At 41.6% G+C, this 27722-nt stretch overlaps 1 protein-coding gene across 3 annotated transcripts in view; it reads left to right on the top strand.

Moving 5' to 3' along the window:
• AMMECR1 (AMMECR nuclear protein 1) overlaps positions 1-27722 on the top strand; it is a 100604-nt gene that overhangs the window by 11166 nt on the left and 61716 nt on the right. The window contains exon 2 of one of the 3 annotated variants that reach the window (XM_088062851.1): positions 11409-11928. In XM_088062851.1, the coding sequence (XP_087918977.1) occupies positions 11409-11928 (520 nt within the window). Of the gene's footprint in view, positions 1-11370; positions 11929-27722 lie in introns of those variants that run through there. The other 2 variants (XM_014258794.2, XM_088062852.1) reach the window with 2 other exon arrangements.

The following is a 27722-nucleotide window of genomic DNA, read 5'->3' as shown; positions in this document are numbered from 1 at the left end:
TTTTAGAATAAAAAATTAGAGTAAATGTTTCCAAGCAGCCTGCTATAGAAGATAAATTACTTGGATTTAAAATTCTCTTGCAGTGTTTGAAATTAAAATATTGCACAACATTTCCAGTGCTTGCCAGCAAGAACAAATTCATTATAAACCAATGTAAAACTACATTTTCCTGTACCACTGGTGAACAAGCAGTGATGTGTAAGGTCATAAATAAGAAATGTAAATTAATTTGTATGTTAATAAATGTAATTATGTATCTAGCTGAATTCTAATCATCTAGTGAATGTAACTCCTAAATTACAGAGGAAAGAAATTAATTTTTCAAGAATTAAAAAAAAACCCTAACAGAACCTCTGTATCTTTTCTGTTGTGACTAGTTTATTGTACATTTCCTAGCACTGAAAAAGGACAATGCTGTGGATAAGGAAGGAGTTCCATCCAGAGGCCAGCAAGTAGCTTGAACTTTATGATGTGCAGCTTTTAATCCTTTTTCTTATTTTAATTTTTCTAAGTAGAAATAATATGTTTTAAGAGACATCCCCTGTCCTTTGAAACAAATCAAACTGAAGATCAGTGAGATATGTTATAAAGATAATTATTAAAATAGTAGCTAAAAGGAATAGTTTAGAGCTACTCATGTACTTCAATCTCTTTAAAATTTCAAACAGCACATCTTTACAAGAGCTAAGATGATTTTACACTACTTAATAGAGTGTAGAGATGCAGTGGATACGTATGTTTTTCTAATAAGCCTGTCTCTGAGTCTTTGACATTTTGAATCAGAGCAGCAAAAAGCACTGCATAGGGTAATGCAAAATTGAAAATAAATTTAAAATGTCTTTATATGTTATCTGCTAAATATACAGTATGTATATATATTACACTCACAAGCTTTATTCCTTTCTTGGCATGAAAGTTGACAGCAACATTACTTGAAAGCAGAACAGAAAACTTATAGCCTATTAAAGATATATTACATAAAAGTAAGGTTCTGTAAATTGAAATCCTAAAATTAATATTTGTCCTATTTTATATTTGATTATATTTTTTCTGTTAGCATAAGAATCTCATATCATTCCTATGAGATAAAGACGTCTAATAAAGCAGATGAAATTTGCATAGCAGTTTGCAAGAAAGAGAACTATTTTTTAATCTCCATTTGACATAAACAAAGCTGATAATAGCAAACTTTCTGTTGAATAAATTATTAGCAATTACACCTAATTTGGGTACCATACTGTCAGAACATTTTGGCTGTAGACAAATGCAATTTGAGTGAGATTTGTCTCTAGCAGAAGAATAACAGACTGAGGTCACTTTAAACAAATGTTTGAAATGAAGTTATTATTATTATTATGTGTTATTAGTATTTCAATCACTGCCAATTGCATTTACGTACTATAATTATTGTTTCATAATATTTAGAACAAGCATGTTTTGCTATCTGCTGCAAGATACCGTACCACGAATTGAGGTGATTCAGACTAAGACTTGTCTTATTGTAAGTACATTCTGAAGCCTAGACTTTCATCTTTATAAATTATTCATATCTCTTCACAACTGTACCTCTTTCTTTTAAAAAATAATCTTGTATGGATGTGCTCTTCTTCTCAGAGGTGGCTGTTCCTCTGATTCTCTTAGTCAGGACTCACCCATTCCAAGCACTAATTCTTTCTGCCACTTTTCATTTCCTAATTTTGCAAAAGGATTCCCATCAGGATTTCTGTTACCACAGTTCTCTGATTTTTAAAGAAGTGTCTAATTTAGAGCTTTCTATAAACTTCATGGAGTGAATTCCCTTTTCCCACAGAAGGGTGGTACAAGAAGCCACCTTGTTTCACCTAGAAAATTACAAGCAAACATTGGAATAACTTTAATGTGTTGGTAATGAACAGAAACCTATCTGATAAGGTATGTCATGACAATTTTTTGCACACTGATGTTGGATGATGACCAGCAGTGGTCTTGTGAGGGAGCATATGCTTGGAGAAGTCATGATGTGTTATTGACGTGTGTGATTTACCCAACATTTTGAAAGCAAACTGTCTTCTGATGTCTTAACTTTAAAGTGGCTACAATAAGATAATGCCATCTGATTTTTATAAATAAAAAGTACATTCACATTCCCTTGTCATCATTTGGAGAGCTATCACAGCATTTCTCTTATTGTGCCCTTGTTTATAATAACGATTACCTCAAATATTGACAACCATAGATATAATATAGATATAATATTAAGGACTGTATAAACAAATATCTTTCTGGCAGACGTTAAATATTTAAAAATAGAAACTCTGAAAGTTTTTAAAGTAACAGATTCATAATGTATCAGCTTGGAAAAAAACCCAGAACAAACCCACCAAACAGAAAACCCTCAAACAAATCTCCAAACTTGGTTTTATCTTTCAAGGAAAAAAAGTTGTATGTAGCATAATTAGCAGGTATGGTTTATCTCCTTAATTATCTCCCAGTTCCTTGAAATGTAGAACCATGTAAGATGAGAATGTAGGAATACAAGGGTTCATACTCCTCACTTCATACATCACAGAACAGGTTTCTTGCATTGTCCTCACGAGGCCCATAACAATTGAAGGTCTGCATTAAAACAATAATCGTAGTCAAACTACATCCTTCACCCAGCAATTTACAGGGCTCAGGAAGGAGTTAATTTCCCTGATGCACAATTAATTTCTCTGATACACATTCAGTTTTATCTATTGGATTTAGGCTGGATATTTCTCACCTCACTCTGAAGCATCAGCTCAGCCCTATTGTCTGGACATACATCCAAAATCTATCCACACAGATCAAATCAGAAGTTAAATCAGACAGCACCAAGACTTTTAAAATTAAAAGCGATGTAATTCAGCAGTGCATAAATCATATTTTTCCATTGGTAGCTATGACATTTCTAAAGCTCATCTTGTAATTCTTGTTCCAAAGCAGAAAGACATAATTTTATCTTCATTTAACAGTTTCTCAAATAATTGCTCACATTTTTCCACAAGCTTACTATGGTAAAAATGGCTTTTCTGATATTTTGATTAAGTTTTTCCCTTGTACTAACAACAAAATAATTGGACTAAAAAAGCATACGATTGTTTTACAGAATTCTGTTTTGGTTAATGTATTTCTAGACTTCATGACCATTGTCATGACTATGCAGCATGTCCCTCCACAATCCTGAAACCCTTCCCTTTCTACTTCCTCCCTTGCTCTGCGCTTCTTGGTTTTACATCACTTTTTCTCAACCCACAGCCTAGGTCTCTCATGAAGTCCACCTGATGGCAGACTGCAGCTTTAGACCCCTGAGTGAAGTAAAATATGAGTACATCTGATGTGGCTTTTTTCCTCTCCTGATCAGCATGATAACAGTCAATGGCAACACAATTGTGTTAAAGTCTTGATTGCTGCTAAGGAGGAGAGAGCTTGGAAATATGTGGGAGCAATGTTACTTTAAAATCTGCATGTACACAAAGTTTTTCATACATCTCCTTACCTCTATACTGGGAAAAGGAATATTGCATTATAATAATGATAATATATCTCACATGGCATTATTTCTCTACTCATTGCATAACCAAGGAGAGCTACCCATGGGGTCAGTATTTATGCAGAAGATAAGTATCTTCTTCACTCCATCAATGTTATTTAGATCTATGTAAGATCTGGGGACACAATAATTTTGCATCTCTTTGGTGCTGACAGCACTTAGAACAGTCTTAATTTGGTCTACTTCTCGTCTCTTTTCAGTTTATGTTCTTGGAACAGGTAGTACCAAGAAAAGGATTTTATTTATCCCTCTTCTCAAAGCAAGTGACTTTGTTCTCAGCATCTCTTATTTCCCTCTCTACCTGGCAGACAAGGCAACATTTGGGACCCTGTGCTATTAGTGTCATCACAGGGCAGAAGTTAGATTCATGGAAGAGCTGTTTCCTGCCTGGCTGTAAGCTGTATGCTCATGTGACAGATTGGCATGTATTTGAGAATGTTACTTCTAGCAAAATAACTGTCCTGAGTGGTATTTGTCATATACAAAACCACATATTTATCAATGAAAAAACCCCAATAAAATTCAACTCTAATATATATTTCAAATTACATGCTCACAGTCACTTGCAATATGAGTACATGTCAGTAGTCATATGTGCTGGAATCCTCCTCTTTATACACAGACCCAGCATAATCTTTTCATGCACCATGTATCTAATACTCTGCTTTGGAAGCAAGATTAATCTCAAACTTTCAGAATTAATGCAAAGGCAATAACTAGCCTTCAAATCTTCATTATTTTGGCAACCAAGTAGTTAAACAATGTGGCAAATGACAACATAATTTGTGGTACCACTTCATTTCATGTTCTTTAAAGCCCTGCAGCCAAACCACAGCTGGGTACTTAATGCAGAGTTTTATCTTTTGGGGGAATGTTACTTTTAAATGCTTAATAATTATGAATTCATTTGCCATTTCTTTCATAAGTGGGGGATCCTAATGAATTCATCTGTTATTGATGTGAATGTCAAATGTGCTCCCACAGGAGCTTTATTCTAATTCACTATTAACTAGTGGACTCATAAAATAAAATTATATCCATTTTTTACTCTGGACATGTAATTCTCGGTAATTGTTCACCAGTGGACAAATGTAATATTTTTCTTTGATAACTTTCAGTTCTGATTTACCTAGAAAGAGAACTAGTTTTAGAGTAAGGGTACCTCTAGAAACAGAAGTAGATTTGATAAACTGTGAGCCTTCCATTTAAAATGCAATGAGATTATCATAAACTAGTATTTTAAAAAGTAGATACATGCTATAAGCATACATGATTAAACAACATGGATTTAACATAACAAGACAAGCCATATCCAATATATATTTTTAAATGATAATTCAATGAAAGACATATTTCACTATTCCACAACAGTTTTCAGGCAGCTGTTCTATTGCAATAGAAAACGTAGAAGTGAGACTTACAGGTCATGGCAGAATCTAAATGTGATTACACTGGATAGCTGGACTTTGACCTGTGAAAACAACTACAAAGTAGGCAATAGAAAAACAGAGAATTCAAACTCTTATATGATTTTTTTTTTTTTTAAAGTTAAACACATAGGATTTTTTATTAAATTACTTTCAAATTTCTTCTATATCCCTAATCTAAACTGAGCATTAGCTGGAAGAACCTACCCCATGAACAGATAGCCCTGAAATATTTCAGTGCCTTAGATCTGACATGCTGTGTTAGGATTCTCCACAGCTGTGTAATAGGGATACTTCCAACCTTGAAATGCTCTTTAGAAATGCTAATCAAAACAAATTAATTATTATTGAGATGCTGTTTAAAGGGAGATGGTAGTAAACCAAGAATCTAATTTATAATTGGAGCATGTAGATCAAAATACTTATAGATTTACTTTAAAATACACAAGGAGAGATGTTATTTTTTTTTTCATTTGAAGTAACAAGGATATGTTTTTAGTATTAAGAATGGAAATAATAATTTCCTCAAATCATATGTATGGTATTTAAATCAAAATATGTTATCATTGTGCAGTCTCTGGTGGTCAGTATATTATCATAATATTAACCATTAAGAAACCACTGAGAAAAACAAACATGCAAATCAAAGCTCAGCTACAAGTCTTGATGATCAATTTCCAAATGTTAAAAACTGTAACTTCACCTTTTATAATGGTTAGCAAGAAACATAAGCAACAGTGCTTCCTACATGCTATGACTTCTTTCATAGTTGAAGAAATACTATTTATTTTAATCTTCTAAAATATGTTATATTTTATTTAAATAATGATCACATTAAAAATAAAATGTTTACTTTTACTTGCTGTAATGGCAGACTGAGTTAAATGGATAATGTGAAGAAGGAATAACAGAATTAGTGAATGAAAGGAAGAGTGTACAAGTAACACTCTTGAAGCTTGCACATTTATCAGCTGCTTTTTATTAAAAATTAATGCAATGTGTTTATACATTAAGCAACTATGACAGAAATTATCACCACCAGCAGGCAGCCTGAGGGCCCTTCCCTATAGTGAGAATACAAATGTGGGAGATAAGAAAAATTGGAAGACATGAAGTTTTGTGGGGATGGATATTGATATATAAAGATATCACTTTCCTTGAAAACAGAGGATAGCTCAGGAGACCTAGAAATTTACAAATCATTAATCAATTTACAAGGGGACCTACTGGTTTAAAAGGCCTGGGTTTGAACTCATCGTTCTGTAACTGTAAAATTCTATTCACCTCATTAGAGTAATTTGATTTATATGGGTCTGAAAAGAGAACTGACTTTTACAATAGAAAGTACATGAGAAAATAAGTTAGGGAACATGAATTCTACAGAAAGGAAGCAATAAAACTAATGAAAATGTAGCTATGAATAAGTGAGGCACTGAATTCTACCAGTTCCAACAGATCCAATTTTATTCAGAAACTTGCAGAAGTTGAGGTTCAAGATTGCTAGTCCCCTCTAAAGCCATAAAGATACAAGAGTTAGGATTTTGTGCTCATGAGTTGTTTGGTTTTTCCTACCCACTTGAAAGAAAAGAAGAGTTTGCACAACTGAATATGTTAAAGCAGACAGAGGTGAGGGTGAGACTGAGCATAAGCCACATTGGGGCTGCCCTCATGAAATGCCAGTGAGGATAGGAACAACTGCAATTACAAGGGTCTTTCAGAAGCCCTGCTGGCTTTCTGTCCACAGAGGATAACACCTGCTCTTAACTAACATCTAATTTATATCAAGTCTCTTTTAAGATAATGTATTTAGTGATTTTAGCAGTTCATGGTGCTTAAGGACCAGCACCTTTATGCCAAAACACTGGCATTTGTCAGCTTTTTGCACAGATAAAGAGAGGAGTGCAACGAAGTGACATAAGTGGTGATTTTATCAAACCAGTCACAGAAAGGAGGATCAACATATCATTTAGGGTGACATGTACAGATCAGAAGTACTTGAAGATATAAGGGTAAGTAATTTAAGCTTTGAGTATTAAGAATGCTGATACTTACAGGGAGAAAGGAAAAAAAAGTACAGTTGATAAATAGCAATGTATTACAATACCAAAGATGGAAAAATACTTGAGCGCCCTGCTTGAATATTTTTAGAAGCTGCAATAGTCTAGTAATGAACACTCTTTCAAAACAATAGCCAAAATATTACATTTGGAGAAACTAAACCCATTCAATATCAATTGACTAGATGTTTCCACCTGGAACAGTGGAAGTAGTCCTTGGCCATCTTAAGATTCACAGATTCTTTTATAGAACTGAGAATGGTAAAGGGCAGCAGAAGGATTTGTTGAGTTTTCACTGCTCACAAAGATTAAAGAAAAAAATTCTTCAGTCTCTGGAGAAAAGAACAGTATATCTCATTTCTCTGAAAGGACCAGAGAGATGACAGCTTCAGTGCTATCTGAACAGTATAAAATACCAGAGCAAGGGAACATGAACCTGAGCTAAGAACCGGACATTAGAGGAATGGAGGTGGAATTTCTTAACACCAAAAGCTAGATAACGTGCAAACCCACTTTCTTTCCAGCTACACCCTTGATGCCTTGCAGGCTGCAGAGCAAGGGAAGAGCTGCCTAGACTGGCTCTACAATGGGTGGGAACTCCTCAGACCAGAAGAATTTTCAGGATGTAAATCTTCCAGTTTTATGCCAGGCCCATCCAAAAAAGCTCATTATGATGGGAAGATAGAAAGATAGAATTTAACCTTTGAATTTTGGAAGATGTACAGACTTTTCTCTAGAATACTAATCAATGACTCCATAGACATGCTAGCTACTTGCATCATCCAAATTTTGAAGGGGTTTTTTGGTTTTTTTTGTTTTGTTTGTTTTTTACATAATTATTTGTAGTACTATATTTCCTTCAGTTCTCAGAAAGTGGAATATTCTATATTTTGAAAAGAGGATTGTCTGTTTCCCTTTCCTTCATTGTGTGGCTCTGACTTTTCTACAGTCCCAAGCATAAATTAATTTACTTCTCATTCAAGGCACTTTATCTTTCCTTGATTGGTTTTCTTCACCTATTATTTAAAATTCAAATGTTTCTGTGATTTCCGAGTTTCCCCATAAATATGTGAAATGCTGCTTTAGGCTGCATCTTCTAATTTTTCACCAGCAGTGTTTAAGCTGCCCAAGGCCATTAATTCTCAATTTTGTGTAGCCATTCCAAGAAGCCAACACAGATTTTTGTGCAGTCCTCTGACACAGTTCTCTGAGGGAAAATAGTGTTTTTAAATTTTATCTTCTGCCTCACATCTGCACAAACAGCTGCATGGATGCAACAGAATGGGTGGGGCAGGAAAGAGATTAGCTGAGGTAGAGCTGCTTAAACCAACATTACTACTCCTGCAGAAGTGCACATGAAGCCAAACAGCCAAAATGTGCTCTTTTAAGTACCCTTTTAAATCCCTTTAACTGTTCCAGTACCTATTAAAAGAATTTCTACTAATAAGGCAAGGATTATATCACTCCTACTTACTGATGGAGCCAAATTTTGGCTCCTTGTTTCCTTGTTCTGGTTGATTTGTCTTCTAATTAGATTGTAGGAAACATAATGGGGAAACATAAATGATCTTTTGGCCCACTTGACAACAATCTGACTTCTACTACAGTCAGTGCAAATTTTACCTCAGATTCAAAAGGAATTAGATTGTGTCTGTCAGGATATAATTTCCTCCACATACTAATAATTCTGATTATTTTGTTTAAGAATGGCAATCCTTTAGAGCAGGTTCAGATCACTGAGAAATATCCTTTTGCAAATAATTCTGTTTCTTACAATAATTTACAGCTCTTTTCAAGAATAATAAGCTGCGCTTTTTTAATTGAAACAGTAATTTTAATCTGTTACTTGTAACAAGTGACTTTTCTGAAATCACTGAGGCTTTAGAACAGGAGGTGAGCAATAGTGCTGAACAGCTGAAGTCCTAAAGGAGAGCCACATCACTCCTAAATTGCATTGACCTAATTGCACGACCATTCTGATTCTGTTGGCACTGCTAAAGAGTTTGTTTTTCATCCAGAGTTCACTTGGGACATTTGACTGTATATGAGGCACAGCACTGTCATCAACAAACAGGAAAGAATCTGCTGAAGTTAGCAGACTATAGAAGTACTTTAAGGAACTGAACACATTAAGGGTTTCTTGTAGTAAGAAATGTAAAAGTCCTTAATACTTAACTGAAGCAAAGGACCAGTGAAACACGTTGCAGTTAACCAAAACCGTTAGCCAAAGAATAAATGCTCCTTCAAATATAAATGGAAAATTTCCACTGTGCTATGAAGAGCGTTTTGTGAGTCTGCAGTTCTCTCCACTTCAAGATATTTGATAATACAACTCTGTCTTCCTGATTCCACTAGTTTCCACAGTTATGTTTGTATATTTGTTATTGTCTTGACATAGAGATTTGGTATGCATTACACACACTGAGGTAAAATAAGAGCACAACTATAAGCAAATACAGCAAAGAACATCAGCAGAAGTGGAAAAAGTATGGTGTTTTTAATGATTAAGTAATATACTTAGTTTGCCCTTTCATTCAGGGATCATTGTGATACAATATTTAATCAAAAAGTTATCACTATTCATTATCAGTAGTCTTCATATTGCATAAGAGTATCAGTCCTAGCTTTGAGCCTTACAATGAACAATCCAAGTATTTGTCCCAGTGGAGTGAAAAATTAATACTTCTGTCTGCATCGTAAGCTGTTGCAATTACTGAATATTATTATAAATATTGGTGTTAACTGATACAGGATGTTAAAAAAATGAGAAAAAGACAGAATTCAATACCTGGAGAAACTATTTTCGCAAAAGCAACAGAAAGTGCCACTGCTAACTGATTTTAAACAAATGAATCCCTAAGTGGAAAACAATGCCTTTGTTTTGAAAGAAACTTGAAAGTTGTTTGGGAAGGTGATACTCCTCAAGTATTCACCAGCTCCAAATGTAAACATTACATTTAAAAATGGAAAAGACTGCTTCACACCATCTAATTCTTCTTTCTGTTTGCTATTATTCCCTGCAGCTGTTTTACTTCAGACGATGATTCACAGTCAAAGCAAGAGGAGTTTAGGCCAGTATTTGGACAGAAACCTTCAAAGGGCCTTTTAACTCATTAGTATTAGAGATCTAGTAATTGGGGATTTTCTCTTCAAATCCATCATTTAAGATGCAGTCAAAATTCATATAATGACAATGTTGGAGAAACCATTTCTGTCAAGAAATGTAAAACTGAGTCTCTAGTTTGAGACTGAAATCTTTCTGTATATTGCATTTCAGCTTGTGTAAGGCTGTCCCTCTAAATCTGTGATTTTGTTTTAACTCTGTGTGGCAGTCCTCACCCCCTTGTCTTCCTTGATACTGTAGTGTTGCTATTCTATGTTAAACAGCTGTTACATCCCATACCAGAGATGGCTGCGTAACACTGATGGGTGAGGTCTTATTTTCTAAATATACATACAGATTTTGAAGTACTTTATGGCTGTATCTAAGTCTCTCCATCCATATAGATATCTCTATATGCGAGGCTAATGTAAAACACTAATATAAAACATATTTCCCCTCCTTAATAAGCTTAATTTTTGGTGTCTGGAGAACAACAGGAACTCATATCCTTTTTCCTCTGGATTTCACTTCCCTTGAGGTTCCTCCCGGGCTGCCAGCACCCAGGGCCGTGGTCTCACCGAGTCATGGCTGCTGGCTCTGCAGCTGTGGGTCTACACTCCGAGCTGCTATTTACTGGTTATGAAGTAATTGCCAAAGCTGTAATTAAAAAGAGAGATACACACACACACAGATCTAGATATATATAGATCTAGATATATATAAATATAGATATATGCATATAAAGCCCATGGCTTACAGCCATCACGACTGCATACTTAATAGCTGCATCTAAGCACTCTCTCCAGGCTCCCAGCCTGGCGGCTCCAACACAGCCCTCCCCTTCTCTTTCCCAAAGGAAGGCATTTCAGGTCACTTGAATTATTTAGAGGGGTGTTTTTAACCATCTCAAGGGCTCTGCTCCTGCCGTGCGGCGCCTGCAGAGCTCGGGTTTGTGGGTTTATTTCTTTTTTTTTTTTTTTTTTTTTTTTTTTTTAGCACGCCAGGTGGAGTTGCTCCACTTCCTTGGCAGAAGGAGGAGATAAAGCGCGGGGGGAAGGCGAGAGGGGCGGCTCGGCGTGTGTAGGGGAGGGGAAAGGCCGCCACACCTGGGGGCGCGCTGCCCTCTCAGGCTCGGCTCTGGCCGCCGGGGCTGCTCACCGGGTCGCTCTAACGCAGCTCTCCCTATCTCTTCTCCTCCCTTTCCCCGCCGATTCTCCTCTCTCCTGCTCCTCACTCATCCTCCCCTCTCCCGCCCCCTCCCCGTGCAGGCGAAGCGGGCGCGGCAGGAGGCGGAGCGGGCCGCCGCACGTCCCCCGGCCGGCCGGCCGGCCCCCCCGCCATGGGTCGGAAGCGCTGCGTGGGGGGAGACGGCTCCAAGATGGCGGCGGGTTGTTGCGGGGTGAAGAAGCAGAAACTCTCCAGCTCCCCTCCCTCAGGCTCGGCTGGCTCTGGTGGCGGCGGCTCCCACTGCGGCGGGGCGGCGGCGGCGGGGGGAGAGCCGGGGGCGCTTCCCCCGCCGGGGGGCCCCCGCCTGAACGGCCTCGGGGGTCTGGCGGGGGGCGCCGCCGGCTGCACCCTGTCCCCGCCGCTGCCGCCCAGCTGCGGCGGGGGCCCCGCTGGCGTCTCCCCGCCGGCCTCCTCGCTGCTCGGCTCCCCTGGCTCCGGCGGGCCCGGCTGCAGGAAGATGGTGGTGTCGGCCGAGATGTGCTGCTTTTGCTTCGATGTGCTTTACTGTCACCTGTACGGATACCAGCCCCCGCGGAGTCCCCGCTTCACCAATGACCCATAGTGAGTATCGCCGCGACCGCCCGCGTGGGCGCCTCGTGCGCGCCCGTCCCGCCCGGCTCCCCCCCGGCCGGGCGCCCTCCCTCCCTGCCTCCCTCCCTGCCTCCCTCCCTGCCTCCCTCCCTGCCTTCCCTCCCTGCCGGCTACCGCCTCCCGCCCGGCACCTTCCCCACTGCCGTCGCCCGGCCGCTGTCCTCGCCTGGCCCCATGCCTGGCCCTGGGCCCGGCCCGCGGGCGCCCCCGCTTCCCGGGAGCCGCTCTGCTCTCTTGCCGGGCTCGCCCGCATCTTGGTGACCCCTCCTCGGCCCCTCTTGGCTCGTCGAGCACGGGGCTCGCTGGTGGCATCTTCCCCGTGATCCCTCACACCTCTGGCAGCGCCCTTCTCCGAGCGGCCGCCTTTGTGCCAGTTTCTGCGTCCAACTCCGGCCGCCGCGCTCCGTGGGCAGTGCCCTTTCCCCGCTCGTGGGCTGTGTTCAGCAGCGCCTGAGTAGCTCACGCCCCGCAAGTTTCACCAATAGTCCTTACTGGGACCCCTTCACTAGGCAGTCTCTCGCTGTCCATGTGTTCTACATGAGTGCGGGCCTCTCCTTCACCAGTGCTGGATGGTGAGTACCCAGTGTAAGAGCCCTGTTGTGCGAGTCCCGGGTTTCTGAACACTAGTGTGCCTGTACATTCCCTGTGCCAGGCACTTGTAAACCTACTTTGGTCTCAGATCATGCAGAGTTCTTGCTTTATAATGACTCCTGAAGATCACCCAGTGTTAGACATCCCAAGTCCTCGAGTAATCCACCACATTAAATTCACAGAGTTTTGAACAGATCACATAAACACCTGTTACTCCTGTCCTCCCTCTAAGCTCCCTCAAGCTTCCTTGCAAGAGTGTCCAACAAAGGCCTGTTTTAGTCCCATCCTTGGCCACTCTTGTTCAGTGTTTGTCTTGAACCCTGTGCCCCATCACCTTCAGAAGTGACCTGCCAGGATGGTGTTGCCCAGCATGTCAGAACCTGCAGCCTGCCTGTGCCGGAGAGCCAGCATGCTGCTGCAAGTAGAGCTCAGACACTTCAGGGAGTAACTTCTTTCTGACAGGAAGTTACTTCCTTTTAGCCGAGATGAGTTACTGAGTTGCTGCATGATCCCAGTCGGTTTGATTGCAGAGTTAATGTAAGGGGGAAATTGACTTTCCGCTGTTTTACTTTGCTTTTAAATGGAATGGAGCTCATGTGGTGAGTTTCCAAGCTCCAGCTGAGACTTGACTGTATTGGTCCACCAGAGTGCATGTCACTTTTTTCGTCTTGCGTATAGCATGACTGTCAAGTTTGTGAGAACCTGTGCTTTCTCAGTACTTAATAAATACTAGTTTTTTGTATATGTCCTGGACCCTCATGCACCTTCACCAATGCAAACAGTTATCGTGCAGTCTGTGTTTCATTAATGAAATGTAGTGTATGCTTCTTGCTGTTTAAAAATGTAATGTATTAATAATCTTACTTGTAGTCCTTGCTGTTCTGACACCCAGGATCTATACATCTCTTGCATACTTTCAGCTGCTGTCATGACAACCCAGCTCTGTGGATTCCTACTTAACCTGCCACCCCAGCAAGTCTTCCCTGTGTGCTCTTCATAACTCCTATGTGATTTCATCAGAGTACCAGTAATGAAAGGAGGGCAGGGAAACTCCACTGTTTCTTTACCCAGGTCTTTTGCAAATCGACATCTGTCCTTTTGTAGATACCAACTGTTTAGCAACTGCTGCTCTGAGTAGCCAATTTGCTGTGCAGTCTTGTGTCCATTCTCCATCCCAGACCACTACAGGTTGCAAATCAGCTTTGTGCTGTTTCACTCTTGCATTGCTGTAAGAGAGTTTAATTCTATATGTGTCTCTGTAACAATGTTACCTTTGTGTTATGGTTTTTTTATCTGTGTTGCAGGAAGTTTTGTTGAACTGATCAGTTCTACCATCTGTTTTATTAGTGGAGGAAACTGAGGCAGGGACGAAGATCTCAGCACTTAAATGTTTCCCAGTAAGCACTTTGGTTCCTCTTAGTAAGCAGTAGATCACTTTTTTCCTTCTGCTTCTTATTTTAACAACAACACAATTGCAAACTAAGTAAAATTATGTGAATTTTTCTGAAATTCGTATGTGTTCTTCCTATTTAGTCACTAAACCTGGTGAAAAGTTGCTGCATCGAAAGTGGCCCTCTCATTAAAATTAGTAATGTAATTCCTGTTTTTTCCCATGCTTGTGTCAGCATGCATAGTTGTATAGATCAGGAAATGATCTAACAATAATTTTATATTTTTCCCTGATCAGTTACAGAGTTTGATTCTTTCTGGATCATGGCATGGCTTCACAAACATATGTTCCTGCACAAATGTGAGGTGGAAATAGGCAGACAGATGGCAGAACTGCTGCTTTCAGCAGCCTTGTGAACTGATCATGTTTGTGCAGTTGGGGGATGCAACTTTGAAAAAGTTGTTCAGTATTACACGTAAAATTTTAGGTCAGTGAATAAATTGCTCCTCCCAAGTGCTCAGAGGCAGCATGATTTCTAGCATTCACAAGATTTACAGGCAGTCTTATCAATAACTGAGTATCTCACAGAGATGTTGACTTTGAAGCTGGGCTTCATCCTGTCCAGCAAAAAAATCTGAATGAGAACTAGTGTTTTTCAGTGAATGTGTATTGCAGCTTTCTGCCTCAAATTCATTTGGAGATTTTGTCCATGGAATTAAATATCTGGTCTAAGAAGAGTAGCCTAAAACAAGGTAATATATGTAAATTATAAAATTACATTTTTAAGTTATGTTAATTAAAGGGAGGATGAAAGCCCTGTGACTAGGTATCCTCACACAGACATGACTCATATTCCTTGCAGGTCTTTGAACAACGAAACTGGGCATGATCAAAGAAAAGCAGGTGGCTGAATTGCTTCAACAAGGGGTTCTCGCATGTTGTCTTTAGAACAAAACCTGCCTGTGACACCTCTGGATTTTTCTGACTTTTTGATGCCAAGATGAGGACGGCATCAGGGCAGCAAATTCAAGGCAGTAAGAATGAGTGGAAAAGCTTGTTTTGAAAGGGTGTAGGTTTTGAACTCTGTGGCAGCCATACATGGATGAAATATTTGGCATTTTCCTATCTCTGGACTTCGTAAAGCACAGAGAATAGGGTGTCGAGGGTATTGCTAGGGAGGTGTTGGGCTGGAGAGGGTGATGACTCATGGAGTCAAAAGAAGATAGCTGGAAGACACTGGATCTCTTCAGCAGTGTTTTGTTGAGAATAGCCTGAGCAAGTTTTTCCAGCCATAGACTTCCTTTCCTCTTGTAGGCTCCATAGATCTGCTGACATTTTATTCTGTCACTCTTAATTGAACTTTCTCATACCTTTAATTTCACTTCACTTTGGGTTGCTCTCTTATCCACCCTTTCCGCTCTTTGCAGGGTATGTCCTGCACAGCCTATACCTTGCTTCTACTAGTGTGGTGGCTCTCAAACTACAGGTGCAGAAAACATGTAGAAGTTATCTGGGCGGTGTGAACACTGGTATAAAATTTGAAAATTGCTGACCCAAATAAAATTGTCTTGTGGACAAGGTGTCATTTAGACACTGTTTTTGAGACTCAGTTTGATGAATAAAGTTACAGAACACTGAACTCGTTTTTTTTAGAAGTGTCCGTAGAAATGAATTGTAAGGGAATGCGGGAAGAGTTGTAAAAGCATTTTAGCCCACTCATTTACGGAGAAGGAAAACTGAGTAGCCTTTTTTTCCTATGTTTCTTACTTTTCTGACAAATAACTTATATCCCTTTATTGCTTTTCTGGTTTGGTCTTCTTGTTCAATGCACAAGATGTGTCATCATGATTAGTGGAAACAATACCAGGTCCTGCCTCCCATTTTGGAAGTAGAGAGGAAGTGTCTATCAGTGTGAAGGGGCTCAAGGGTCACACTGCTGCTCACTGCTGTTTTCCTTCTAGTAAGAAAGTGTTTCATTGGAAGTGCAAGAATGTTGTGCAAGAGAGGAAGGGTAAGTGTGTGAAGAGGAGTTCAGTTGAAGTGGTGCTGTGGATAATGAGGAGGACTTTTTTCTTAGAATCTCATGTCTCTGCTCACTGTAATGATTTCCCTTGGCACACAGAAGTCACCTTTCTGAGTTTTTGTCCTGCACAGTGTTTGCTTCAAGCTCTTCATCTTGCCTACTTAATTTTAATATCAATATCTTTGTGGAGAAGACCTTGTCTGGCAGTCCATTGTTGCTGCTGAAGTTTAATAGATCACACAGACACAGCTCGAGGTGTGGTGAAAGGAAGACAGAGTTTATTTTTCCTCCCAGGATTTATAGGCTTGTGACCACGGCCAGGGATTGGATGGTCAGGATAACACTTTCTCACTGCACTGGCCATGAGAGATGCCCATCACAAGACGTGTAACAGAAAGAATGTACACATATCTATGTTTACAGTTACTGTCCTGGGAAAGTCTTTAGAAAACTATGTCAGCAAGCTCAGAAGCTGAGTTTTCAGGGCGACATCTCACCCTTTTTGGTTTAACAAAAAGAAAAGAAAAAAGAAAAATTAACAAAGAGACTAGCAACATTATAAACAATCAAAAGGATAAATAATAGGAAAATACAATACTCCATACAATCAGAAGGCTGTCATTTCAGGGTGATATCTCACCCTTTCATTATTACAAAAACAAAACAACAAAACCCAAAAATAAATGAAACAAATATCCAACATTAACTCCTGCTTGTGGATGGCTCCCAGTTTGGTCACGGAGGCAGCATCCATGGCCAAATTGAAAGGTGCCTGGGAAAACTTATGAAATGCTATGGCAGCAGCCTGTAATTCCATCAATTGGGCTGATCCAGCCTCATGACTCTCTAAAACCTGCCACTCAGATCCATCCTTCCAGGTAGCAATGGCATTTCCAGTGTTTTCATTGGCCAATGATACCTGTGGAATGCAAATCTGGAGTGGCAATGAAAAAAAAAAAACAGCGACATCAATGGAAAGATTAATGTAATAAACTTGAGGAGCAGAAACTGCTCACAGAACCTCCTCCAACATCTCCTGTGCCTGTGGGGTCAGTGTCAGAGGTGACTTTAATTCAGAGTCCCCCTTTAATAGACCAAACAAGGGAGACAGTTGTGTCGTGGTCAGTCCCATATAAGGGCACAACCATGTAAAAATCCATTAATATCTGGACATCATTCATGCAGTGTCTGCACTGAATGCAAAAAAAAATAATTGCACCTCCAGATGCGGGACTGGGATGTTCATCCCAAAAATTATTTTTGACCCTCAAATAATTTCAGGGAGGTTGTAGAGACGAGCAGCAGGGCACTGCTTGCAAACTCCAGAGAGGGCTAGAGCCCCACATCATTGGCAAATGCCAGCAAATTTTCACAAGCCTTATGGCAAAACCTCCATTGGTATCTCTGTGTGGGCTCAGCATTAATGATAGCTGGCACCAGAAAGGCAAATTTCAGTCTGTCATCGGGAGGCAAAGGAATTGTAAAGAAACAATCCTTCAGATCCACAATAAGGACTAGCCAATCCACGATAAGGACTAGCCAATCAGCAGGAAGCATGGCAGGTGAAGGCATGCTAGCCTGCAACATCCCCATGCTTTCTATCATAGCATGAACTTTCTGGAGGTCTTGCAATAACCTCCATTTCCCAGACTTCTTCTTGATACAGAAAACAGGAATGTCCCAGGGACTGGTCAAAGCTCCAGATCACCGTGATCCAACTGTTCCTGCATCAAGTCACGGAGGGTGTCTAGTCTATCATGAGAAAGGACAACAAAATCTGCTGAACAAAGAGTCAGTCTCAAGTTCTTTGTGTTGAATGTGTAAGCATCGGGTCCAAGGGTCACTCCGGGGGCCCATCAGCAAACTTGACAATTGTGATGGCCAGTGTCAAAAACCCACGGAAGCTAATCTGACAGCATCTCACCAAGGATGGACAGGGTGCAGACCCATTCAGGATGATCCCTGGCTGTCAGAACAGCAGTCCAGAGACCCAGGGAGGTCCAGGGAACCTGAAGCCAACCATCTCCCCGCAGGTGGTTCTCAGCTCTGCGAACACAAGACTCAAAAGGCGCAAGATGAGCAAATCTGGGTCCCGCAGGGATAGGAACAGGAGGGGTGAGCATGGAACCCATGGCAGAAATGCACCCCAGGAAATCTGAATCAATGTCCCCTAGGTGAACAATGATGCCTTGAGCAGTGATATTCAACCACGCCACAAGAAGAGCACTCATGCCCTCACCCACCGGACCAAAGCATTCAGAAGCACATGGAATGCCTGATACGCTCAGCTGCACAGTCATTTGACAAGAGGACAAAGTCCACAGGCCAGCCGAAGAGGCTCCAGCAGCCTGGGACCCTTTGTCCATGGAGGCCACCGGCTTCTGTCCCGCGGCAGCACCACCGGAGCCAATGGTAAACAGTGCAGGACCTTGGTCTGCCGCGGCCGCAGGAGGCGATGGGGGAGGGCTGCCTCCAGCCGCAGGCTCGGGTGATGCCTGGGAACCCGAGGCGGGGTGGGTTGGAGCCAGCTCAGCATGACCCACCTCCAGCACCAGAGGGGACCGAGGCACCGGTACAGGCACAGCCTGCAAAGCCGCAGCACCGTCCTGCTCTGCTGCCAGGGGACAACCCAGGCTCGCAGGAGGGGAAACCTGCAGCATGGGGCCGGCAGAACCCGGCCTGGCGTCTGCACCACTCGCAGCACCCATCCCCATGCCCCACGAATCTGGCGCAGGGGGGGCAGCGCTCAGAATCGCCCCTAACAGCGTTTCTTCAGGGGCAGAAGGCCCAAAAAGTGGCACTGGCCGCTCCTCCACTGGAACAGCATGCGCGGCCGCCGGCGCGGAGCCTGGGCCTGTCCCGTCCCCCACCGTGGGGCAGGGCATGGCCCAGCCGCAGCAGGGACATGGGTCTGTCCCTGAGGAATCCCCCAGGGGTGGCACCACCCCCTGTTCTGGCAGCCCCTCATTGGTCTGCGCCGGGAGGGCACACGAAGGAGGCGACCCCGCCCCAGGCTTACACCGCTGGGGCGCTGGCCGAGGCGGTGTTATGCCCACCAGTCCCGCAGTGCCCCCGTTCAACCTGCTGGGGGCCCCGTCGATCCCAGGGGAGCCGACCTCGGGACCCGAGACACAGCTGCCCCCCGGCTCCGTGCCACCGGGGGAGAGGGAGAGCCCCACCCTGCTTCCACAGCTGGAGCCAGAGCCAGACCTCTCACCCAGGGCAGAGGAAACAGCTCTCGACCTGGTAGAAGAGGACGCGCAGCTCCTCAGAACGCTGCCGCACCTGCGCCAGATCCCCAGCAGCCGGACCAGCCGGGGCTCATAACCGACCAGCAGAGCCTCGAGCAGGGAATCACCTAAAGTGTCCCAAACCAACTGCAAAAAAATCGCTTCAACCACAGGAAAAAACCCTCAATTCTCCCATACTCACACAATCGCTGAAAGTCAGCATACGAAATATCAATCCCTCTCTCAAACACCGCACGCCATATTTCCATAACCAGGCCCTCCGTAGGAGAAAGCCCAAAACCAGTCATAGCCACAGGCTAGATAGTACCCTGTAACCGTCACCTGCAACACACGTCAGAGGTTCACCAGATGTTGCCGCTGAAGATGAATAGATCACACGGACACAGCTCGAGGTGTGGTGAAAGGAAGACAGAGTTTATTTTTCCTCCCAGGATTTATAGGCTTGTGACCACGGCCAGGGATTGGATGGTCAGGATAACACTTTCTCACTGCACTGGCCATGAGAGATGCCCATCACAAGACGTGTAACAGAAAGAATGTACACATATCTATGTATACAGTTACTGTCCTGGGAAAGTCTTTAGAAAACTATGTCAGCAAGCTCAGAAGCTGAATTTTCAGGGCGACAGTCCATCAGGTTAATTCTTTTGCCAATTGTTTACTTTTTGAATTAACTGTTCCTTCTGAAGGTGTCCTACTAGTGAGCAGGTTTATTTTAGTGGTGAACACCTGTACTTGATACAGTTTTTAAGCGGAATCATTTGTTCTGCCCCTGTCATCTGGTACTTGGTAACCACGAACATGAGTTTGCAGCTGGAATGAATAATGGGACCCATGCGCTGTTTCCCATCTGTCTGAACAGCTCTTTGGAAATTGTATTCAAATGCCTAGATGAAGACTGGCTCACATCTTTCTCATCTGTCAGGGGACTGTGCCAGAGGCAATAAGTGGTGCCTGTAGCTGACCTCTGTACCTGTGGTGGTTTTGATGCTTTAGAGAAGCTGACAGCCCTGTGCACATGTGGAAGTGTTGCTAGCTACCACATTCTTTGCCATAGGAGTAATCTGTATGGCTTGACCATCTTCTGATTGAAGACCTCTGGATTAAAATACTATTCAGGTGATATTTTTTGAGCTAAAGACTTCGCTCAGAAAGTTATCTGTTCCTTTCTTCATTGATGACTTGTGGTATTTTGCAGCAGCTGTTTGTTTGGCTTCAGGACAGAGATGCAGATCTGCGGCCATGTTGATGTGCCTGACCTTTGTATTTCGTTATGTTTTCAGGTCTAAGATCTGTTAATTTACATAGTCTGAAAGGGTATGGGGTAGCAGTACTACACTACCTTAATACTTTGTTAGTGAAGTTTGGAAACATTTCAATTCAATACAGTTTAAAAATACAGAGTTAGCTAGTCTTGTGCCTGTTAGTTTTCTCACTCAGAGGAAGTCGTGTTTCTACTCAAAGTGAGTATAACTTAACCTTGTAGTAAAGAAATGGTTCTAGGGTTACTGGATATCCAAGATTTTTCCTTAGTTACTGAGTCTTGGTAAAGTGTTGGTAATGGTGGAGAATTGCTGGTAATTTAGATTGAGATAGCTTAAAATCCTCCTGTACAGCCCCAAAGCTGATTTTTTTCCCACTCTGTTAACTGTCCGATGCTTTCTATTAAGGGATTGAAGAGAGATGACACTTGTCTGTAGGTGTGCACATATGCTTACACATACATATGAATAAGAATGTTATGGCTTGCAGTTGATAGGATTTCATGCTTTTCTGAATTTCTTGTTTCTTGGCTGCAGCCTGACCTCCTGCTTTAGTCTACAACTTACTGTAATGTTGGAACATTGCACTTAACTCCTTGCTTGTTTTGGTATATTCTTCTTTAAAAGCTTTTCTTTGAAACTTTGCCTGGAAACTTAGAATTTCATATTGTCTTAAAAAACCCAGCAGTTCCCTTTCCCTGCAATCCCTGTGCAGAATTGAGCTGTACCTATTGTCATTACTGCTCTTGTCATGAATATGAAATTGTGTTGTTTCTCTGCAGGACTTGGTTGTATGGCAGTGGAGGCTTACACTGATTTGTGGCAGACTCGGTAATAATTTGTATTTATTGTTACACTCCAATATTACAGAACAGCTATAATGATTTCTTGGTCATGGCCAAAGATCAACAAGGAAGCACACAGGGAAGTGTTCTTTCATGTCTGTGAGTCTGTCTGACTTGATTCTGGTTTTCATATGTATGTTACGTAAATTTGTATAAGGTTCAGTATTTTCTTCTCAATTAACAGGATGTATTGGTCTTTACTGTTGAATGTTAAATGTTGGAATATGAAGTGGTGGATCTTTCAGAGTGGCATTCTGTGGTAGATGCTTTGAAAATACAGTGCAGTAGAGAATGTGTATTTTGGCTGGTATTGGCAGTGCTCAGCAAGGAATTTCCAGCATATTTGAAAGCAGATCTGGTGAATGCATCTTGGTGCAGCAGAGGAGCAGAAGGGATGAAGTTGCATGGCTTCACAAAGGAGTTGCCTTTGCCAGTAGGTTCATCCTCTGATATGATTGGTGACCTGAGAAAATAATGCTGTTATAAACTCCTGATTAGGTTATCTGTAATTTGAGGACTTTTTCCTTCATAAATTCACTTTAGTGAGCTGTTCTTACATGCAGATGAGGTAGTTCCTATTAGTACAGGAAATCGTATCACTGACAGTCTTTGTTTTGTTTCTGGTTTTATTTCTTTAGCTAAAAGCAGTCACCACAAAGATACTAAGTGCTCTGATTCTCTGTAGTACTAATTCTGTGGAAGTTAATTTTTTCTCATACTCCTTGTAGGGTGAAGAGGAGTCAGCAACTACCTCTCCTTGTGCCATCAGTCATTCATTTTTATTGCCTCCTTTGGTTTAGTTACATTTATACTGTTTGTCATATTTTCTGTATTCTATTTGGGCTTTACGTTCCTGCTAAAGATTTTCATGGAAATTCAAATTTTAACATTGTTTTTGACATTTTAACTCTCTGACTGTCAGAAAAATATATTTTGTGTCTAGATTTGGTTTACTTCACACATCTAACTTCAATATTTTTTGCTAGAAATGGTTGAGAATTTAATGATTTAAGAATGCAGATATTTTATTTGGAGCTGCTGAAAGAGTATGCGGTTCTGCTTTCTGTTCAGTTGTGAGTTAAATATAATAGTATTGTTATCTAGCATTGAATCCTAAAACAAGAGAAATTTAATGTTGACACACTTTAGTCGCTGACAATTAAGAGATAACCAGAAAATAAAAGTTTGGAACTCTGGGCTGGTTACTTTTGCTCAGTTTACAGATCTAGACTGTGACCAGTCAATGCATGAAGTGTAGTCCTTAGTTTTTGGTTCTCTCAAAACTCATGCCATAATTAATGGAGTAAGCTCAGTGTGTGGACCTGACTTTTTTGCATTAAGTAAGTGTTTACAATTAAGTGCAGGTTTTCTGTAGCATCAAATTATTGTCTTCAGAAGTAGAAGTGTTAGTTGTTTGATATATGCCATATACTGGTGGTTTGTGGCAAGAATCTCCATGGAAGGCAGGAAATATGTAAATTATTTTAAAATAATAGACTCACCAGAGTTTGGCCAATATAGAAACTGTTGCTGGGCTGGAGGCCAAAACAAGTCCAGCCAGGCCCTGACCCTCATTAACAAAGCATTATGAAAATGCTTGACTTTTTTTTTATGATGCTTATGCTCCTAAGGAGTGGGTTATTAAGACTGGTACTCAGCACTGCAAAGTTTGCATCTAAATAACATTAGATGGGGCAGCTCTACAATGGTTAATTGACAAACTCTCAAAAACATGTCTGTGATAAAAAAGCATGCTGGGAGTGTAATGGCTCTCAGATGGAATATGACTGTTGAGTGGGTCCTAGTGCTGTACTTCCTCACTGGGTGATAGTATTGTGGTGTATGCTGAGTGACCAAAAGCTGGGCTGTTTGTCAGTCCAGCACTATAAACCAGTCAGCATCTTTCCTGGGCTTCTTGTATGACCTTCTGAAAAGCCCTTAATTTTCATGAAAGAGCTTCATTTCTGAAGTGGGATAACTTCCTGTTCTATTGCTCAGAAGCATATTTGCTGAGATCTATTTTTTTGCATTAGTGTCATCCCTTCACAACTGGTGTCCACTAACAGACTGCATGTCTGTGTCCGTGCCTTACAGGATATGCCTGAAGTTTTTGTAATCCGATTGGGCTTTGATAACTTCCTGGAAGGAGTTGTTGTGAGTACATAGATATTGCTTTGCCACACTAAGTACTTGCAGCCAGAGTTATTAAAGTGTTAATTTCATGAGAATGACATTTTATGGAATGCAGAACAGCTCCGCAGAGTTGTGGCAAGGTCACTGAGACAGCAGCCATATAGAGATCTGTATGTATTCCCAGAACACTCTTGTGTTATAAAGATGGAATTCTCATAATGCTTAATGGTATATAAAATCTCACTTTATGCTTTTCTTTCTATTAGCTTGAAATCTGTGGCACCTTTGGCAAAGTTGAACCTACGGCTGCAGTGGTTGTAATATATGTGCCATAGACATACTCCTGTAATTTATCTTTTGTCCCTCTGACACCAAGGATGTCTCTTCTCCGGGCTTTGTTGGCACACCATGGGTTCTAGCATCTATGAGACTGCTTTACTGGGTGGTACTTGGAGGCCATGTTTGAGACAAAAGAGGGAGATAGAGAAGGATCCCTGTCATAAGTTTTTATCTTTAGCATCAGTATTCCTAATGCTTTATCTTTTCTGAAAGTTAGAACACTTTCCCTGTTTTCCATGTGATGCTTTGTACACAGATGAGAATTCTATGGGTCAAGCTCAAGAATTTATGAGTTTTAGGTGTATTAAGGTAGAAAAAAGTGTGTGATTCTCCACTGGTGCACAGCAGTGTAGGCTAACTAAGTAAATCTGGTTGCTTCCAGCCCTTTTTCTATGTGACTGTGTCTTGGTTTTGGAAGACAGGTGTCTGCTAGGGAGGGCAGGAGCCTCCCTTGGAATGAAAATGTAGACCCCCTCCCTCTGAACTATTGTAATTTTGAAATCCAGGGGCTCTCAGGCAGAGATCTGGGGATAGGAATAACAGTTCTTTACTAGTATGTATAACGAGGCAAACAACCAACAATAACTACAGCGTTAGCAACAAAACAGAACCAGGGACCCTGTAACAGCCTTCTCGGGCAGTCAGTCCCGGTGCTCCTGCAGGACTCTGAGGAACAGCCGGCTGGAATGACAGGAATGAGCAGAAATCCTGGGCCGGTGGCTGAGGTGTATCAGCAGCTCCGCAGCTGTGCGTGGCACTGCCACACGTCCCGGCAGGACAGGCACAGCTGCGAGGCCTACCAATGAAGGAGAAGAAGAAGCAGCAGCTCCGTCTGGGTGATGGTAAATTCCCTTCTCTCCACTGCAACAGCTCCCAGCGAGTGTCCTGCTCTGAAGCTGAAGCAACCAGACAGCCTCTGGCTGTCCCCGCCCTCACTTTTTTCCTGTCCCCCTGGGCCCAGCCAAACTCTTTGTTTCTGAAGCACTAAGTACCAGCAGTCAGATTTTTTCCCTTCCACTGGTGGGAAAAAATTCCATAGGTGAGAAGGAACAAAAGGAAAGACACCTAACCCCCAGCAGACTGTAAGAGTATAAGGGTTGGGTGCCACACTATTTTCCTTACTCAGTAAGTGAGCACAAGAGTAAGTTCAGCTGCCAAGGAATGGCAAGTTTGCAAGGCTGTTCTGGGTAAATAAACTTGCTGGAAGATTGACTTTTGGGAAAGATTATGTGCTAGGCAGAGGTCCCTTGTAAGGACCTTTATGAAGAAGAAAAAACATAATTTTGTAATCCTCTGTATTTTATTTGACTGCCTCGTTAAGTAAGCAAAGAAAGTGCTGCACCAACCTTCTCTAAGTAGTGTTTCTGCAGAGTGCTGGAGACTGAGTGTGTAGTTGAAAAACCCACAGAAAAGGAGTAGTGAGAAACCCTCTTCAAGGAGTTCTGCAGTGCCTGAAGGGAGGTGACTAATTGCAACTGAAGTATCTCTTAAGCATGAGAGCAGTAAAACTCCAGCAAGCCACCGGCACAAATGAAAAATTGCAAGCCAAGCAATAGAAGGCAAGTTCTTTTGGTACAGTGTTGTGACGCTGCTCTTGGCCGCACCGGAGTTCCGGGCTAGCTCTACGGTGCCACTCCGGCACGGGCAGTTGCCAGGAGTGGGGAACTGCAGGGGAAAGGCGATCCCACTGCAGAACCTTCAGAGCACTGAATCCCGCCGGGCCCTGCCAAATCAAGCGTCGTGGGTGATGGCAAAAGGAAGGAGGAGACTCACTCGGCTGTACTTCCCAGGAACAGGTTTATTCGGGAGAGGGGATGAGCACAAGGGTCTGGGTTGCGAGAATTCAGGACCGAAGAGAGCCCAGAGCACCTCTGTGCACTGGGTTTTATCTCAGGGGCGGGCACAGTCCAGGGTCCAATGGGAGCTCATGGAGGGAGGGGTAAGGGGAGGAGATTATAATGTCAGGGACCAATGGGGATACAAAGAAGGTGGGAATACAACATAACAACCAATAGTGTTTTGAGGAAGGGATGATATACATAGAAGGAGCTGGAAGAATAGGTGGGGTTTACAGTGATGGATGGGGAGATGGGGCAGGGTAAAGGTGATTGACGGGGAACATTCAGGAAAACTGTGAGGGGTTTACATAACAGACAAATGGAACCAACCAAACCAGTAAATGGGGGAGACCCAGGAACATACCAAACAGATGAAATACTAACAATTTTAACAGAACTGAATAAACATACTAAAACAGTGTTGTACAAGCAGTTATCCAAACTCTGAAGAACCAAATGGTAATGTATTAAAGCTGATCCTTAGTAAGATGATGATAGAATGCAAAGTTGTTGTAATGAGGCTCACCCTTCCTTAAAAAATAGGACCAGGATTCTGATCTGATTCAGTTCAACTAAAAATTGAAAAGAGGCAGGCGGCAGAAATATATGGGATATTTCCCACCATAGTACCTGAATTCCTCTAAAATATTTGACTAAAAGTTGAGAGAATATATAAATATCGGGGCTGTTCATTTGGAAGGAACACTGGATAAGCCCAACCTTTAAAAATGAAGTGTTATAAGGAAGGATAAATGGAAAACAAATTACCTTTTTCTTAATTCACAGGAAAAAAGTTGAAGTGAAACAAGTTTTCCTGTGTACACTTAACCTTTGTGGTCTCTTTTCGTCTCAGAGATGGATTTTTGCAGTTTCTGTGCTTGGACAGCTTGAGCTTTTAAGGTAGAAAATTCAAGCCATGTAACTCCCAGCAGTACCTCTTTTTGGGAGACTATGAAATCTGTGCTTCAGGTTGTTTGGTGCCTGCTGCTTTTTTTTTTTTCCTTTTGGAGAATTTCAAGGTTTTAAGTGTCTTCAGATATGTAATGTAAAGGTCTTGGAATAACCTACTCAAAGACAACCTACTACCCTTTGCCATTCTGCTAATTTAAGTATGATTTCTTACTTTTCAAATGTGTTGAGATGCTCAGCAGCAGTAGATTCTTGCTTGTCCTGAGCTGAAATAGCTAGACTAGACAGGGTAAATGAAGATAGACGAACATGATGAACACCCTGCTGCTACAATGTGAGATGTTACTCTTTTTCTGACCAGTGATCGTGTAAATGCGTGGATGACAGATACACATCCAATAGCTAGGCAACATAAGCATAATACACTTTCTTGGTTGTCATTTTATGTAGAATGTTTATATGGAAATTGCTCTGGAGTGGAAAACCAGGCCAGTTCAGAATGGTCTCTGATATCTTGGCACTAAATTTTAGAGAGTTGGAGATGTCAGAAATTTCTTGGAAGAGGCCATTGCAGAGAGATCTGTAATGTTCAGATGGTTCCACAGGTAAGACCTCTACTTGTTTTTAAGTTATTGAATTAGTCAAAAGATGAAAGAGACGATAACACAATAGTCATACATACATAAAAATAGTCCATGTTTTTATGTAAGTATGATAATAGTCATGCTTACATAAAAACACTGAATGGCTGTTGGACCTCTGAGTGTTTCAGGGGCTTTGCAGCTTCTGTCCAGCTTTCTCTGTATGCAAGTTATTAGAGGAGGCAAATGGACCTTAAGGATGCATCACTGCAGTGGTGTTTGGAAGGGTTGTGTTTTGTTCCTGGCCATGTGATTATGGTGGACAAACCTGGATGAGGTCTTCAATCAATCTACCCTATGTTCTTAATGTAAAGAATAAGACACCTCAACCTACTTTTCTTTATCAAGTTAGATTAGAGAGAAATTTTCTATTTTTGCAATTCTTCTTTCCCTTGATTGGATAACCCTGCCAAGAAGCTCTCCAGACTCAGTTCAGGATGTTTTTGCCTAAATTGGCAACTTGGAGGCATATACTTCTTTTTTCCCTCTTTTTTTTTTTTTTCCTTTTTTTTTTTAAACTGTAATCCACTATATCTGAAATG

This window comes from Pseudopodoces humilis, chromosome 15 (genome assembly GCF_049639895.1).
Source record: "Pseudopodoces humilis isolate 2021_Gansu_Grassland_sample_001 chromosome 15, ASM4963989v1, whole genome shotgun sequence".
Taxonomy (NCBI): Eukaryota; Metazoa; Chordata; class Aves; order Passeriformes; family Paridae; genus Pseudopodoces; species Pseudopodoces humilis.
The sequence above is the reverse complement of the archived record's forward strand: the minus strand, read 5'-3'. Positions and strand labels throughout refer to the sequence as shown.